General features: G+C 35.0%; 1 protein-coding gene across 7 annotated transcripts in view; it reads right to left on the bottom strand.

The window, feature by feature from the left end:
* Nucleotides 1–17,191, bottom strand: part of Rims1 (regulating synaptic membrane exocytosis 1) — a 472,082-nt gene that overhangs the window by 152,397 nt on the left and 302,494 nt on the right. For all 7 annotated transcript variants that reach the window (XM_050134523.1, XM_050134524.1, XM_050134525.1 and 4 more), the window contains 3 exons: nt 7,604–7,671; nt 3,093–3,203; nt 1,669–1,768 (listed from right to left, as the gene is read on the bottom strand). In XM_050134523.1, coding sequence (XP_049990480.1) covers nt 1,669–1,768; nt 3,093–3,203; nt 7,604–7,671 — 279 coding nt within the window. The remainder of the gene's footprint in view (nt 1–1,668; nt 1,769–3,092; nt 3,204–7,603; nt 7,672–17,191) is intronic.

Here is a 17,191-nt window from a genome sequence, read left to right as displayed (position 1 = left end):
TATTTATAGTGTTATAAAACTGAATACAGAAAGTATTTGATACCATTCAAACCATTTGCTTCTCCTCAGTAGATGTAGTAAATGAGGGGGAAAAAGAAAAAAAAAAACATTTTGTCTTTATATTTCATGGTGGAAATATACTACTGAAACCAGTGCAAAAATCTTTTAACAATGTGTTTCCTGCAATCACGAGCATCCAATGAGGAACAGAAGTGGAGCCAGGTGGTAGCAGTAGGGTAGGAATTAGTCACTGCTCTAGGTGAGCTATCAAGAAACATTTGAATTATGGGCACTGAAGGATGAAATAGATTTTAACAATCAGAGCAGGTTGACAGCTGGTGCTGATCAAGTCTTGTAGCGGGCAGGGAGAAACTGGCCAGGACACAGGTACAGTGACATAGCCAGGGAGCTCGGCAGGCTCACAGTGGGCAGAGCTACAAAGCTTTGAGTTGGAGAAAAACAAGAAGCAGACACAGATGGACCTAGAGTAACAAGCGTGAGTGTCTCGGTGTTGTGTTTCGCATGGTTAAACAAAGCAACAGCAAACTGAATTGACTTGAAAGGTCTGTATGAATCCATGGAAGATGGAAGAAAGGTTCCAAAATCCCAAGTAAAAATCAAAAATAATGTCACAGGTGACGTTTTTGAGCTAAGGCTGTTATATAAAAATAGAAGAGAAACCAGTTTGTAGATTGAGATATATATTCATTTGTCTCTATCATTGAGTCTATTTATTTTGTACAAACAAACTGCCTAAAGTAAAAAGCATACTTGTATACTTCACAATTATGCTAGCTGTGCCTTATCTATTTTAGATAACAGGTTATGTTATAGTGAGAAATAACTTCATTCACTTTTTCAGTAACCATTAAAGAAAACACACCTGAATTCAAAAGCCGTTATACTATTCTCATCTGAAATAAAATGAGTAGCTAAAGTTTGCTAGCTTTAGCTACCTTGGGATTCCAACACACTTTGAGATTTATTCTTGTGTCAACAATCACCTTTATTGGCACAGTTACCCATCAACTACAGTGAAATCCACTAAAAATGTTATTATAGTTTCACCTAAAATTGAAAATAAACAATTCATCAATATCAATTTTAAGTTGTGTTGCTACTGAATTTACAGTACAGTCAGTGATCATTATTTTTTACTATGTCACTTGAGGTTATAGAGAGCAAAATAACCTTCCAAATTCTATAGAAGCGGCATAATATGTCACACTTAAAGTAACCTGCAATTCATTAAATAATCTGTTTGGGAATCATTATTATCATTAGGTTATATGCCAAACATCAGTTACTAATCATAAATTAGTGTTTTGACAGATTATGAAAGACAATGTCGTGGAATGCATTTTTTGCGATGTTAATCCACTTTATATTTCTGCTGTCATATTATAAAGTCATCTACGAAATAAGCATTCTTTCATTTTTATCTGTTGTTTTATTAATTAAAAAGATTACTAATCCTACTGTCTCCTAATTGCTGCTTATACGCAGATCCCTATAAATGAATTGGAGACCGTTTTAACCAGGAAAAGAGCTGTACCCATGCTTTAAAATGACTTGGTGACAATTTACATATTAACTATTGACACAAACTGAAATCCATCAATTTATACAGTGAGAACAAGTTGGTTATACGGAAAAGAGAAAAGTTACCTGCTCTTAGGTGTCCAACTACATCTGCCAGGCTGCCCTTCTTCACTTTGGTGATGAAAGCACCAAGACGTCCTAAGTCTGTCATTTTCCCTCCAACCACCTGGATAATTACAAACTCATGAGTTCCTAAGTGATATCCAGGAATAAACAGGTAAGCCGAACGAAAGGTAAACATGTCTTCTAACATGTTTACAATCCAGTGAGCGGACATTCATGAACTTCATTTTTGACAGAAGTAAATAGTAGTAACATATTATTTTTAAGAATCACTATACTTGGGTTGGCTGTGTAAGGAAGTTTGTGTACTGACCTTGGGGAACAAGTCCCTATTCATTGTTATTCATCAAGTGGTTGGCACTGTTTGCACGGAGTTACTTGGTCTTCCATACCATGCCTACCATGTGAATCAGCTTATTTGCATAAAGATATGCCCCGCTGTTCATTTCAAATCTCGGCCCCTTGTCTATGACTGTAGTAGAATGGTAGACCTGAATTCATACATTCTAAGATTCCACCCAAGCAAAGGCTTCCTGGGGTAGTGACACTGTACAAAGTATTATGTTCTACAAGTATCATAACTGCAACACATATACAACAAAACCTCAGGAAAATGTCATTCCCTTACCTAGCTATGAACACTTGGCTCTCAAGCTAAAAATTCAACATTTTCCATTTTTACCTAAAATCAATATATCTGAAAAAAAAAAACAACTCTAGGCTCAATTTTACAATATGCAGGAGTCTCAAATAGACACAATTAAAGATGGGTGGAGAAGAGAAAAGGAAGGTGAAATAATAATACTGAATGTTGAGAGTGGTCCACAGCTCTTAGAAATGTAGTTATTAATACAGGCTGCCAGAGTTATTTCATAGCAAGATTAATTAATAGTAATAATCAACAAAATACAAATAAGTGCATGAATTAATTTTTGCTTGGCTGTCCTTTGATTCAAACACAGGACTTTCATGGATGCCAGGCAAGAACTCTACAGGTAACTAAACATATCCCATAAATTTATGGCCAACAATTCTCAAGAGATAACACACAACAACAATATTTAAAGCAAAATCTTAGAATATTAATTTAGGAAACTGCCAGCAAAATCATGTGTCTGGATATACATAATGCAAGATATGTATGTATGTGCACACATATACACTGTTCTATAAAATAGAAATATCTTTGTGTAGCTAACATATTCTTATTTCAATCAGGGGACATTATTTGTTTAAAAGAAACATTTTACACTTTTAACATTATTGTAAGGATCACCTATGCACTATTTCTCCTTAACTAAATTCCTTGGATAGAATTTAATTTGAGAACTAGAGGAAAATATTTAAAACTAACTGTTGCAAACTTTGTGAATGCTGTCTTTACTGTACTTTATCCTGTAGGAGGCATTTTGAACCAGTATACTTACTTTTAGACCCAATAATGCACCTGATTCTTTGGGCATGGTTGTTCTTTTGTTAAGAATAACGCGGCCAATTAATCGGTCTCCCTCTTTTGATGGCTGCCACGTTACAGGATGCTATTAAAACACAAAGTTTAAAACGTGAATGGCATGACTTCCTAGATATAACATCAGTAGCACAGTCAGAGTAAAAATCAACAAATAAGACCTACGAAAATTGGAAAGTTTCTAGAAGGCAATGAAACTGTCAATAAGACAAAATGGCATCCTACAGAATAGGAAAAGATCTTCACCAATCCTACATCTGACAGACGACTGATCCAAAATATATAAAGATCTTAAGAATCTAGACATCAAAATACTAAACAATCCAATTTAAATATAGGGTACGGATCTAAACAGATACTTCTCAACAGAAGAATCTCAAATGGTCAAAAGACATTTAAGAAATTGCTCAATATCAGGAAAACAAAAAATCAAAATCAAAATGTCTCTGAGATGCCATCTTACAGCAGTCAGAATGGCTAAGGGGAACACTCCTCTACTTGTATTGGGAGTGAAAACTTGTACAGCCACTTTGAAAATCAGTATGGCAACTTCTCAGAAAATTGGGAATCAATCTCCCTCAAAACCCAGCATTACTTCTCTTGGGCATATACCCAAAGAATGCTCAATCATATCACAAGAACACCCGTTCAATTATATTCACAGAAGCATTATTCATAATAAGCAAAACTGGAAACAATTTAGATGCCCCTAAACCAAAGAAAGGATAAAGAGAAGGTGGTACATTTACACAATGCAGTTTTACTTAGCATAAAAAAAAACAATGAAATTATGAAGCTTGCAGGCAAATCGATGAAACTAGAAAAAATTCATCCTGAATGAGGTAGCCAGACTCAGAAAGACAAACACAATATTATTCACTCATAAGTAGATACTGGATATAAAGCAAAGGATAACCAGACCACAATCCACAGCTCTAGAGAAGCCAGAGAACAGGTAGGATCTTGAGAGGGACACATTGATTACCATTGGAAGGGAAAACAGATGAGATTTCCTGTGTGAACTGGGGGTGGGGACAGTAGAGAGGAGGGACTGGTTGATGAGAACATGAAGGAATGGGATGGTTGAGTTGGGGAGAGATGGAATGGGAGAGCAATAGAAGAGATGTCGTGATAAAGGGCATCAATATGTGCTTAGGAGAACCTGGTGCTGTGAAAATCCCCAGGCAACCACAACGATGAACTGAACTAAGACTCCCAGCCACAGTGAAGAGGGTGCCTGAACTGGCCTTTCCCTGTAATCAGATTGGTGAATACCGTTATTATAGAACCTTTATCCAATATCTGATGGAAGCAGATGCAGAGATCCACAGCCATACACAACCAGGCCTTTCTCTGAAAGTCCAGTTGAAGAGAGGGAGGAGGGACTATATGAGGGAGGTCAGACAAGACGGGAAATTCACAGAAACAGTGGACCCGAACTCATGGGAACTCGGGGACTCTTGACTGACAGCTGGGGAGTCTGCATGGGACAAAACCAGGCCCTCTGCATGTGGGCAACAGCTGTCTAGCTTGGATTGTTTGAGGGACACTGGCAGTGGGACATGGACTTATCCCTGGTGCATGAGCTGGCTTTTTGGAACTCATTCCCTATGGTGGGAAACCTTGCTCAGCCTTGATGCAGGGTAGAGGGTCGTGGTCCTGTCTCAACTTAATGTGCCCGGCTTTGTTGATACCCCACAGCAGGCCTTATCCTTACAGAGGAGTGGATGGGAGGAGGTGGGGGAAAGCAGGTGGAGAGGGAGAGGGAACTGTGGTTGGTATGTAAAATGAATAAAATATTTTTAAAGTAGCAATTAATAATGGCATGATTTATACAAAGAAACATAAAAATAAAAAGTGAATGGCTTGTTTTATTTTCTGTAGTTAAATAATCAGCAGTTGTAGCATGAGGTAATTTTGGGGGGGGGGAGAACTAAAAGACTCTAGATTGGGAATACTTTCTTTAGGTGTGCTCTGTAGTGGGCTTATAAGGCTTCAATGAGAGCTATAGTTTATATAGTTTATTTTCAATGATTCGAAAAGTAGTTAGAAACTAAAAACAGTATCAGAAATGACTCCGAAATATAACTAACTGTAATTTAAATAATCTCTACTATACATAGAGCACCACATTTGAGTTATTAATAGTGATAATATACTGGTGACTATATAAAAATAGCAAATACTATATAAAAATAGTATATACTATATAGAGGTATACCACATATAGATATACTATATATACCTATAGCATGCACACAGCATACCTATGGGTGTGGTGATATATATCATAGGTATAGGTATATATCCTGTATATGCGGTGTATATAGTATACCTGTAGGTATATATAGGTATATACACACATATATATATTATATAGCTCTTGAATTATATTGGCTTATCTTACAATCTAATTTTACTTTACAGTTGTATAAAGGTATTACCATTCAACAGATACCATACTGAAGCTTAACTTTTGCCAGGTTGTGACATTTTTGTTACGTATGTACTCCTCTCTCAGGATCTGGGCAGGGAAGTGAGACAGGTCCAGACAGTCATGCAATTTGTAAACAATCAGCATCCTACTTTGTACTGTGTTACAAAGTGATGGATTAAATAGAACAGGTGTATGAAGCACATTTCAATAAGAATATATTATTTTTAATTAATTAATGTGAGGAAGCGCACATGTCACGATGTACATGGATTCAGAGGACAACTTATGAGACTTGGTTCTCTCATTTCATAATGTGGGTTCTAGAGATTGAAGTCAGGCTGTCATGCTTCATGGCAACTGATTTAACTTCTGAGCCACCCTGCAGTCTATAATTCAAAAACACGTTTAATTTACAATGAGTTAAGTAGGATGTTATCTCATTGTATAGTAACTCAAGGAGTACCTGGAATATTTCAGCCTTACCCACATAAATTGGAGTCATTATTGAATGATTTTCTTTGTGTGTTTTCTCACATGCAAGAGCTCTAGAGAAAATAATAGTGGTGGCATGTATGTGTAACTGCTCAGAAAAATGGGAAGCAGGTGATACAGGAAGTAGAGGAAGTTACAGGCAGGAATGTAAGTCTGAATAGAATCAAATAATATATGCAAGAATGAAATATCACATTGAAAATTAATATTCTGCACAACAGAAAGGAAAACCAAAATAAAATATATTTGTCTGGAGTATGAAAATCTCTAGGAAGCTTACATCTTTTTAGATATATATTGGTCAACACTGTAACTGTGACAGACATAACTTGGCTTTTAAGGTGGGGTTGGTTCTATTCAACCTCAGCATAGATTGAATTCCCAATGTTTAAATTTCAAATATTTATTTGAACTTGTATTATAGTCAAATGATGTTAAAAGTTTCAAAGATTTCTCCTCCAGCATTTTAAAATATTTTCTACAGAAGTTAAAACTAGGTTAAGCACTTGTGTGGCCTAACAGCAAAACCTGCCATGTTCAGTGCAATGGATATGAATCTTGTGTGTTTGTGTGTGTGTTTGTATGCATTGTGCATGCTTGTTTTTCTCTGTGTTTGTTATATCTGTGGGTGTGTTTATGTGCATATTTGTGCACTGGATACATGTGCATCTTTGTGCTTGTGTGTGTATGTGTGTGTGAACTGAGGGGATGAAACTCTTTCCAATAAAGCTCAGTGCTCTATAAAAATACTCAAATAAAAAGAGGCCAAACTAATTCATCACCACAGTGTCATTTTTCTGTACCTACAGAAGTGAAGTCATGTCACCCACCCAGGCTAATGTAGGACTTCAACATGGGAATACTCTCATTTCTCATTTGTCTAAGCATTACTATGAACAAGTGTTGCAAACTCCATGCAATGGGAAACTGAGCATGGAAATTCAACTGTGGAGCAAACATAAATGCATGCACTTGGATTTAAACCAGAGGCCGTCGTATTAGTTAACCATTATTAATGGAGCAGACGTGCCTGTTTGTCACAGTCACTGATTTCACTCGGTTTGCTTTAAACAACCAAATTAACTGTTTACTTTTCATAAGATAAACTGTGAAAGCAACACTGTTATCTTACTTTGACCTCACAATCTGAATCTTAACATCTAAATACAGACTATCGAGGTATATAGAAGTGTCTTATTATTATGGAGAAAAGCCATTTCAGTGTGGACACATAAAACATTGTCAGACTTCTTGAAGAACATTTTTTAAGTACTCTTCATTTACAAAATAATTTCAAGAGGCTGGGTGGTGGTGAGGCATGCCTTTAATCTCAGCACTCGGGAGGCAGATGCTGGTAGAGTTCTATGATTATCCACAATTTTTCAAAGATAACTCCTCTCCTTTAAAGTGCCCCTTCTAAAGTAAATAATGGGTGTGATAAAATCTGTACTTGATCCAGGAAGACGATTATTGATCACATAACTGAAGATGATGAATACCGCCTATGAATCTTGACTTGTATAGGCTACGAGAGAGCTTACCGAACTAATAGGCGACGTCTCCCGGCTGTGCCACGTCGCAGGATCCAGCCAGTAATAATCCAAGTCACCTGTGCAGTGGGAAAGAGTGAAAAGAGGTTGACGTGGGAGATTTCAGCAGTGCAGCACTGATCTCAGCGTCACTTCTTCAGACCCAGGAAATGAGTGTTCGGGTACTACAATCTTGTGTGTCTTTCCAGGCTAATATACAATTGACACATAAAGGTTAGGGCTTGGGTCACAGACACGAGTGATACAGATGCGCCCTTGCAATCAGGAGCTACCAGTCACCCTAGGAACATTGACACAGAAAAGTGGAAGCCACGGGATTTTCCCCTCCCTGTCTGCCTCAAAAAAATTCTACAGCAGGCAACAGCCTGCCATCTAGTGGCAAAAACATTTATCCACTAGTCGAGAAATATTAAAATTTAAGCTCTCTGGAACTCACCTGCACTATCTCCTATCTTTCAAAGTCATAGGATGATCAATATCCGCCTTCATTAACTGATAATATGGCACACATACCTAATACATGACAATAAATGAACTACCAAGAAGAAGTTAGCAAAGGCTGCAAGCAAATGACATTCTACTCAACAGTTCTACCAGAGCCATAAGGAACTTAAAAAGCTCTAGCATTGTGCACATGAACATAAATTAATATTTATTTTATTTTAAAAACAATATTTTAATATTTACTTCTATCATAATGCCAAAGAAAAAAATTTAGTAAAATATGGAAAGGAAAAAGCAATGTTCACAATATTTTTATGAGATAAAAGACTGGAGAGAACAGCTTTTTAAGAAAAGTCAAAATCAAATGACCTTCATGTTTTAAATACCAGGTTAACTCTTTTCCAATGGTTTCTCTATGGATCTCCAAATAGAATAAAAAAAATTCAGCGAGTTACGCCAGCTAATCCCGAGGCACAAAACCACTACTAGCTAAGTGGAAAACAAAAATTTGGCTTGTAATTGTATCTTAGCATCAAAGACATTTTCATTGGTGGCAAGTATGGGAGACGTGGGAACTGGAGAAATGCAATAAATAATAATTTCAAGTAGTCCTTAGTTATAAAATCCACACATTTCTACTTCAATGCTTTCTTCATATTCTTTTATATATCCTAGAGTTAAAAAATGGTATAAATGCTACAATAAATATTGAAATGTCATTTAAATATTCATAATGATAATGGTAGTTTCTGTGTAGCTATTAATGTTAGAAATGAGGCCATCACTTCACCTGGTCTTCAAATCTCTCTCAAAAATCATGTATTTGGATGCACAGATGGTCCAATATCAGCTTATGAATTTCGAAATATCTACAGAACACCCCCAGTTACAGAAATCATTTTTGAACTTCAAAAAAATGAATTTCAAAAGCAAGGACTTTTGCATCTTATGTTTATTATCTGTAGAACTTCCCAAGTTTAATTTCAAGTAGCTAATTTTTAATCCCTTTCAGAAAATAAACTATAATATGAATATTGAAGTACTAATGAATATTTATTCACAAAATGGTTATTGCTATTAATATGTGTTTCTCCCCAATTTCCATATACTTAGCAATGAGCGATTAGATTCTAAGGCATCTTTAAAGACTCATATTCACAGAACTATTTAGACTGCCAGGCAATGTAGAGGAATCTTAGTTGATGTGGGATACCCTTCTGTACACTGCAAATATGTGTTGCTTTTGTTAGTTAATGAATTAAGTTATGGCAGGGCACAATATAGTCAGGCAGGAAAACCAAACTGAATACAGGGAGAAAGAAGGCAGGGTCAAGAAAGACAACAGCAGCTGCCTGAGAAGCAAGATGTGTGGTAACAAGCCTTGTGATAAAAATATAATGATAGAATTAGGTTAATTTAAGTTGTAAGAGCTAGTTAATAATAAGCCTGAGTTAATAAGTCAAACAGTTTGCAATTAAAACTAAGCGTCACGTGGTTACTGGGAACTGGCAGGCAGAAGAGAAATCTCTATTTTCAAATGGTGCCCAATATGGGGCATGAATCCACATAGGACCTAAAACATTTTTTAAGTTTCCAAGCACAAAGGAACAGGGCCGCACTGGGCTTCTTAGTCTCTCATGCCAGGCATAGCACATAGATGCATCTCTGGGAAAACTGCCCAAGAGATGGTGCTGGCCACCAAATACCATCGGCTGAGCAGCATAACCAGTTACAACAGTCTCTCACAAAGGTAAAGAGGCTCCCAGCAGCTGCCTGCGGGTTTGAGAGCACAGCTGCTGGCTGGAGAGCACAGCACAGCTGCAGGTTACTTAGTACTGCTCTCCAGAGTTGGGGAGGTGAGCATGACTCTTGTGGGTACCTCAGTCATGCTGAAAAGTTAAACTTCAGCTTTGGTTCAGCCACACCTGCTCAACATTCCAAAAACTTTCCTGGTCATAAAATGATTACCAATATGCAATAAAGACAAATTCAGACAAAAAAAAAAACAAGAAAAAAAAGAAATCAGAAAAACAACAACAAAAATAAAAAACAAAACAAAACAAATCCCACCTCTAAACAGGTCACAGTGTGTTTAAAATGTATGTCGGCTTGGAATAGATAGTTATAAAAATAAATAAAGATTTAAAAAAAAATAATCAAATAGTCTTTAAAGAGAAAGTAAAAAGTAAAGTAAAATAGAAAATAAAACCACATCAAGTTGGAAAATACACAGACAGTCTAAATTATGTGTGCTATTTTACTTTTTTAATTTTTTGACTATCAATGAGCTAACTACAGAAAGATATTTGATTGCAGGGGCTTCTAAGTTAAACCAATATAAAGGCATCTTGCCTTCAAAATTTGGGTCAAAGGATATGTTGCTTTTGAAAAGAGGTTCTGCTTATGCTTCCACAGAAGATGAGAATGTGTGGATTCCTTCCAGGCTAATATGGTTTGATTGAGCAAGACACACCGAGAGGTCTCCAATGGGAGCAATGGCCCAGGTGATCAAACATCCAAAACAGCTGCTTTGGCCTGTGGCAGGGGAGAATATAGCTATCCAGGAAAGCCAAACTGAATACAGGGAGAAAGAAGGTGAGGTCGAGGGAAATGCTATCAGTTTCCAGGGAAGCAGATGTGAAATAACAAGCCACAATCCTCATGGTAAAATATAGAATAATTGAAATGGGTGAATTTAAATTGTAAGATCTAGGTAATAATAAGCCTGAGCTAATAGGTTAAATGATTTGTAATTATATTAAGCCTCAGAGTGGTTGTCTGGTAACTGTAACTGTTGGGCAAGAGAGAAACCTTCAGTTACACTTAGTCCTTGCTAGGATAGCTACTTTCACAAATCTATAGACTTGAGCTCTTTCTCTACCTCCTCCCTTTCTCTTCTAATGGTTCAGCTTTGTATTTGACTTTTTTCTGAAATAAGTCTAAACACTCATATACAGTCACTATTTCTGAGCAAAGTGTTCCTCAAATGCAAAGAACTAAAATGTTGATGTGTTTAGTAAAATTCAACAATGACACTCCTCAAATTATAAAAAACATACATTTCAATCAATAGTTTTCTATCACCTACAAGTTATGTAGGTAAAACATCTTGAACCGAGGTTAGATAAATTACTTGAGTATTCCAAATAGGGAGTAAGCAGACAATAAGATAGGCAGACATACTATTAAAAGTGTGTCTAGTAATTCCTAACTAGTTATCCTGTCTTATCACATATGAATGCTACAGAATTTAAGGCCAGATGTTTTGGCAACCTTTGCTTATACATGGTATTAGAGACACATACTAATAATAATGGAACATGAAGAATTAAAAGATCAATACTGTACCACACAAAATTTATTTTAGAATGCATCAAACCCGTTTGTATTCTGAACATTTTTATAGTTTTATGATCATCCATTAAATTGCCACATTTTTACTTAAACATTTTAAAAAAGAATAAAGAAATAACGTGTAATTTTAATATATATACATATAATTATATATAACTATGTAGTTTGTGAGAGACTAAATTTTTAAATACTACAATTGTTCTTTTAACTTAAATTCCCTTGTTATTGATAGTTAATAAAAGTCCAATAAAATTTGCTCCTAAACTATTGAGAAATACTTCTTGACGAAAATATTTTATTGTTTATGTTAAGCTATATATTTTTTTCTACTCCCCTCCCTTACCCCACTCCCCTGTATCCTCTCCTATGACTTCCATGCTTCTAATTTACCAAAAGATCTTGTCTTTTCTCCTTCCTATGTAGACCCATGTATGTCTCTTTTATGGTCCTCTTTGTTGTCTAGGTTTTTGGGGGTTGTGGACTGTAGGTTGTTTCTTTTTCTTTGCTTTATGTCTAGAAGTTACTTCTGAGTGAGCACATGTTATATATTATGTATTTACTTTGACAACTAGTAGATAATTAAAGATATTGATTGCTAGGTTATGGAGTTTCAAAATGATAATAAATTTAATGAATTTTCTTGTAGAATACATGCAAACATTTGACTGTATACTCAATATACCTCTACAAGATCTAATCCACTGTTACCACCAATACAGAACCATAAATCATATCAGTTGTCATCGAAAATCCATACATTGTTATTTCAAAGTAATTTTATAATTCCTAGCTTATTTTTGAGGGACATTTTCTGACAGACTAGCTCTCTACACCTTGAAAATAGCAGTCTAATTAAAATTACTATCTTTAGATGGTAAGCATCAAGTTTCCATTGCAAGAATTTTCATACAGTATGAAATCTAAATGCACAAATATATTTTCAATGCTGAATAATATACATGTAATTTTAAGTGGAACATGAAACTTATGTAAATAGAAATAAAATAATTCAGCATGATTAGGATCTATAATAAGGTATTAACATGTATTTTTATTCCAAATTTTGTAGTTTGATTTCTGATGTGAAAGCACCATGGATGCCAATAAAACCAATCCTTATCATTAGACATAAATACATTCCAAGTAGAATGCTTGATTACACATGTATATGAAAACTATTTTAGAAACCACACTTCTCATTTCATTTAGTAAGTATTTAATAATTTATGTGATAGGTGCTTGCCCAAATTGAGTATGTACACAGTGTACGAGTATAAGAGGTATGGGAATCCAAGAAAAAGTACAAAGGTTTGCACTAGAGAAGTATTAGGGAAGGTTAAGTGCATGATCGTCTCAAGAATACATACAAGGTATATTCTGACATCATCAAAATGAATTCTATTAGCCCATACAAATGTTAATGATTCTCAGTAAGTCTGCATGATTTTCAATACATATTTATAACTGTCTTTCCACCATCTCAAGAAACAAACCACTCTTCCTCAACAGACTATGTGACTGTCATACATACAATGAAAACTGCACAGACTTAAAATCAAAAGTACATCCGAGGTATTTCCTAAATCCCTTAAACTGTTCCACCTTTTGCTTATTCCTCTATTAAAAAATATGTGTTGAATCAACCAAAATCAGGTGTAAAAATGTTTAAATATAGCACAAGATAGAAGTTAAATATTCAATAAAATTTGTTTTCTAAATGCATGCATATCATATATATTGGTTGCAATACAGTGATAAGGATGGGATTCTCCATACCAAATGCATGGCTAGTACAAGAGGAAAGAAAATTTGAGTTTATATGATAATAATATATTTGAATGTTTCATGGAAACATTTGGTTGAGAAAATTCACTTTGTAGACAGGAATTAAAATCTGAAACTACAAATTAAGGTGTGAAACACTATTCCAGGTAGTTTATTTATAGTTTTGAAGTTTTCCTAAAGTGATAAGAAGCCCTCTTCCACAATAGACTAGTGGTACTATATAATAAATTGGCAATATTTTGTTATATAGAAATGTCCTCAATTTCATTTAAGTTATCAGTTAATTGTAAGAAAAATATTTCATAGGATTCAGTTTCTAGTCATCAAAAAAATATGGGAATACATGTTGTTACATGTAATCAGGAATCACACAACCTGTAAAATAACAAAGACTATTTTATACATACACACATACTATTTTAAAACTAGAAAACCTGCTATGACTTAATTAATGTCTTTCATTACAAGAAGTATAAATTCTGATGAAAGTAGAAATATCAGTGCTCAAATACTTTTTTGGTAATTTCATTCAGACTCCATGAGAGCTTTGATGTCCCAAACATATTTAAAGGCAACTGCTACATAAAATCTCAAAAGTTTGTGTTCTTGAACTCCAGACCAGAAGCAGTCAGCTTATTAAAACCATTTGTGTTTATAGCATGAACCTCTTCAATAATGAAAAGTAACTTAAAACCAAATTTAGATTTAGCCAAGCAAAATAAGCAAATACAGTGAATATCATGCATACATATACATATATAATGCACATGCTACACATAGTAATGCTGTACACACATATACACATAGGATACATCCTTTCTTAGAAGAACTGTAGTATCTCCAGCCGCTTGGTATTTTGTTATGACATTTTAAATGGCGTATTAGAGATTGCATGACTATCCTTATAGCCACAGAAAAGTATAGCTTTCACTCTCATCAACAAAGCTTCTTTTTATGGCATAAAAGACCAGCATAGGATCCACAACTGGTCACAAACATAGAGAACAAATGACTATGGGTGCCCAGATCCAACTGCTCCATCTACAACACAACCTTTACACCTAAGGCTTGCAGAGAATCATGCAAGATGGAACTGAAAGATTGATAAGAGACACAGGACCATGTCTACTCTGAGGTGGTGACTTCTATATACACAGGGAGCTGAACCCATGACATATGAACAATATGGCTGTCTAAACAAGATCTGCATAAATGACAATACCAGTTGATATTTAAGGTCTATGGGAGAAAGTTCACAAGCCTCAGCCCTAGGTGAAGAGCTAGAGGCAATTGGTGCCTTCTCAGAGATGAAGATATACTCTTTTCCAGGAATGTGCCCCCTGATAAATTATCCAATCCACGTGGTTTTACATAAGCATATATATTTAGAAACAAGAGGAAATGGATTCAGCAGTCTATATTAGATATACATACATGCATCCAACAATAATAATTAAAGAAGTCATGAATTTGTTGGGACACAGTAGGCATTGAAAAAGGGATAGAAATTATATCAATACAGTATTCATGTATGGAATTAAAAAAATCACCGGGCTATAGTGGTGTACAGCTTTAATCCCAGCATTTGGAGGCAGAAACAGGCGGATCTCTGTGAGTTAGAGGACAGTCTGGTCTACAGAGCAAGTTCCAGGACAGACTCCAAAGCTACAGAGAAACCCTGTCATGAAACCCCTCCCTACCAAAAAAAAAAGAAATTCTAAAAAAAATATACATGAAAGAAAACAAATACTAGAAGTAGCAATATCCTATATTTAGGAATCTGATTTCCGAATTAACTGTCAAAGGCACTTAGTGTGTCAAAGTGATAGCTGTAGTTTCTTCTCATAGGAGCATTATTCTCATGTATGGGATTCTTCAAAAAATGTAAAAAAATAAAGAAATCATTTTTATTAAAGCTACTTTTACTCCCAAAAGATCCCAAATCATCAGAGAAATCTAAATTAAGACAAAAAATTGACCTCAACTCTCTCCTATTAATATGGCTCTCTCTATTTTTTTAAAAGATCAATGTGTAAAATATGGAGAAATATTAGAATCTGTGTATGTACTGGTAGGAGTACAAGTTGGGAAAATTACTCTCTAAAAGTGTAATGTGGTATTCCCCTAAATAACCAACACAACTAAATGATCTGGCAGGAACACTCCAGGGACTATAGACAAAAAAAACTGAAAATAGATCTTTAAGTAAATACAACCTACACCCTCATGCACATAACCACACTGGTCACCATAGCCAGAACACAGAGACAATCTGGGTCCACTGTAGGTGAAGAGGTAAAGAGAATGGTTATGAGCACACAAGGAAATGTTAACTTTTTTCAGTGTAGAAAGACCTGCTTTTGCGAACAAAACACAGATGAACACAGAAGACATAAGTGAAAGAAGTCAGACACAGAAAGATATGTGCATGGTATATCATTCCATATGCCAAACAACATAGTCATATACAGAAGCTGAGAGTAATGGGATGACTACCAAGGGCTTGGAAGGGGGAGATGGTCTACTGTTCAAGAGTCAACAAAGTTAACAGCACTGCAGTGTATACTCAGAGAACTGCTTATGGCTTAGTTTTTAAATATGTGTCTCAGAAAGTGCAGAAAATGATGGAGGAGGTGAATAGGTTCACAGCACTGATTTTGGTCACAATTTCACAAGTAATACATAACTCCAGACTCATCAAATTGCATAAAATAAACAGGTATGGTGCTTTCATAAGTCAATAATGTGGTTTAAGAAACAAAAATTGAATTTTTAAATTCTCCTTTAATCTCTTTTTGTCACCGAATCAATAATGCTCTTCCTCATTGGACTATAAACTCAAATTTAATTAAATTATAAATTAGTAAGATGATTCAAATAAGTGAATCAATTACTAATGATTACTCTAATGAGGTGTCAAATTCAAAGCTTATATTCAGAAATTATTTATAATCCACAGATTCTCTGAAGCCAAACAGACTTTAGAAAGTGATCAAATATTTGTTGGAGGGCCTTCAGTGCAGTTCTGATTTGTAATTTTTTAGAACACATGAAAGCAGTTCAGAAACTGGTCCAAGAGAGTGCAGTACTTTAACACATTTAGTAAGGGGGAGGCTTCAACACATCCCTTCCTTGTTTTAGGAACTGTTGGGTGATTTTGAGAGGGTTTGGGAAGGATGTCAGCATCATGCTCTGTATAACTCTGAAAAACATGGACTTCCTGGCTGAACTCTGACCTCAGTTTCACAGCAAACACTAGAGCATCTGTTGTCCTTTAAGAGGTAAACGGAGGTCATGGACATCAATATAAACATTTCTACAAACATTTTCTAATGATTATACCTAATTATATATGTTATATACTGTATCTAATTATACATATATATTATTCTTTTCAATTTTTCCTACCAACATGAAAACTATGAAACAATACTATTTTTCTGCCTCATGGTTTAATTTAAATTAAATAAATTTAATTTATTTATTTTATTTAAATGGAATAACCTCAGAATCTCATTATCTTTCAGCATATCTACTAACATTATTTTATCTTATGAGTTTCTACTTTTTTATGTAGCACTTAAAAAGAACATCCATTTTACAGTAAAAAGAGAAATGCCCGTAAAAGCAGGGACTCATAATTCTAAACCTAACCCTATTGGGTACATTCTCTTGATAATATCCATCCACCTTTTACAAACTCTATCCTCTTCTATATATCAGGCATAACCTAATTTGCACATAAAAGGTTTCAAGAGCTTGAGACAAATTACATCATTTTTTTCAACTTCCAACAATTTTAGAAGTAAAGTTTAATGTATAGTAGCTGCATAAATGGTGTTGAAAATAAGAAATCAGTGTTGGAAATAAGATTAACTGGGAAAAGGTTTTCAACTTACTGAAATGTATGTACCTTAGAAAAATGTTAAAATCCTTTCTGCTTATAAAATTATCAAATGTTATTATTAAAGATGGCTAACAGTATTTCAATAGTAA

The sequence above is a fragment of the Alexandromys fortis genome, unplaced genomic scaffold (assembly GCF_014885135.2).
Source record: "Alexandromys fortis isolate MF-2015 unplaced genomic scaffold, M_Fortis_MF-2015_v1.1 scaffold_20, whole genome shotgun sequence".
Lineage (NCBI taxonomy): Eukaryota > Metazoa > Chordata > Mammalia > Rodentia > Cricetidae > Alexandromys > Alexandromys fortis.
This window is presented reverse-complemented; position numbering and strand designations above follow the sequence as displayed.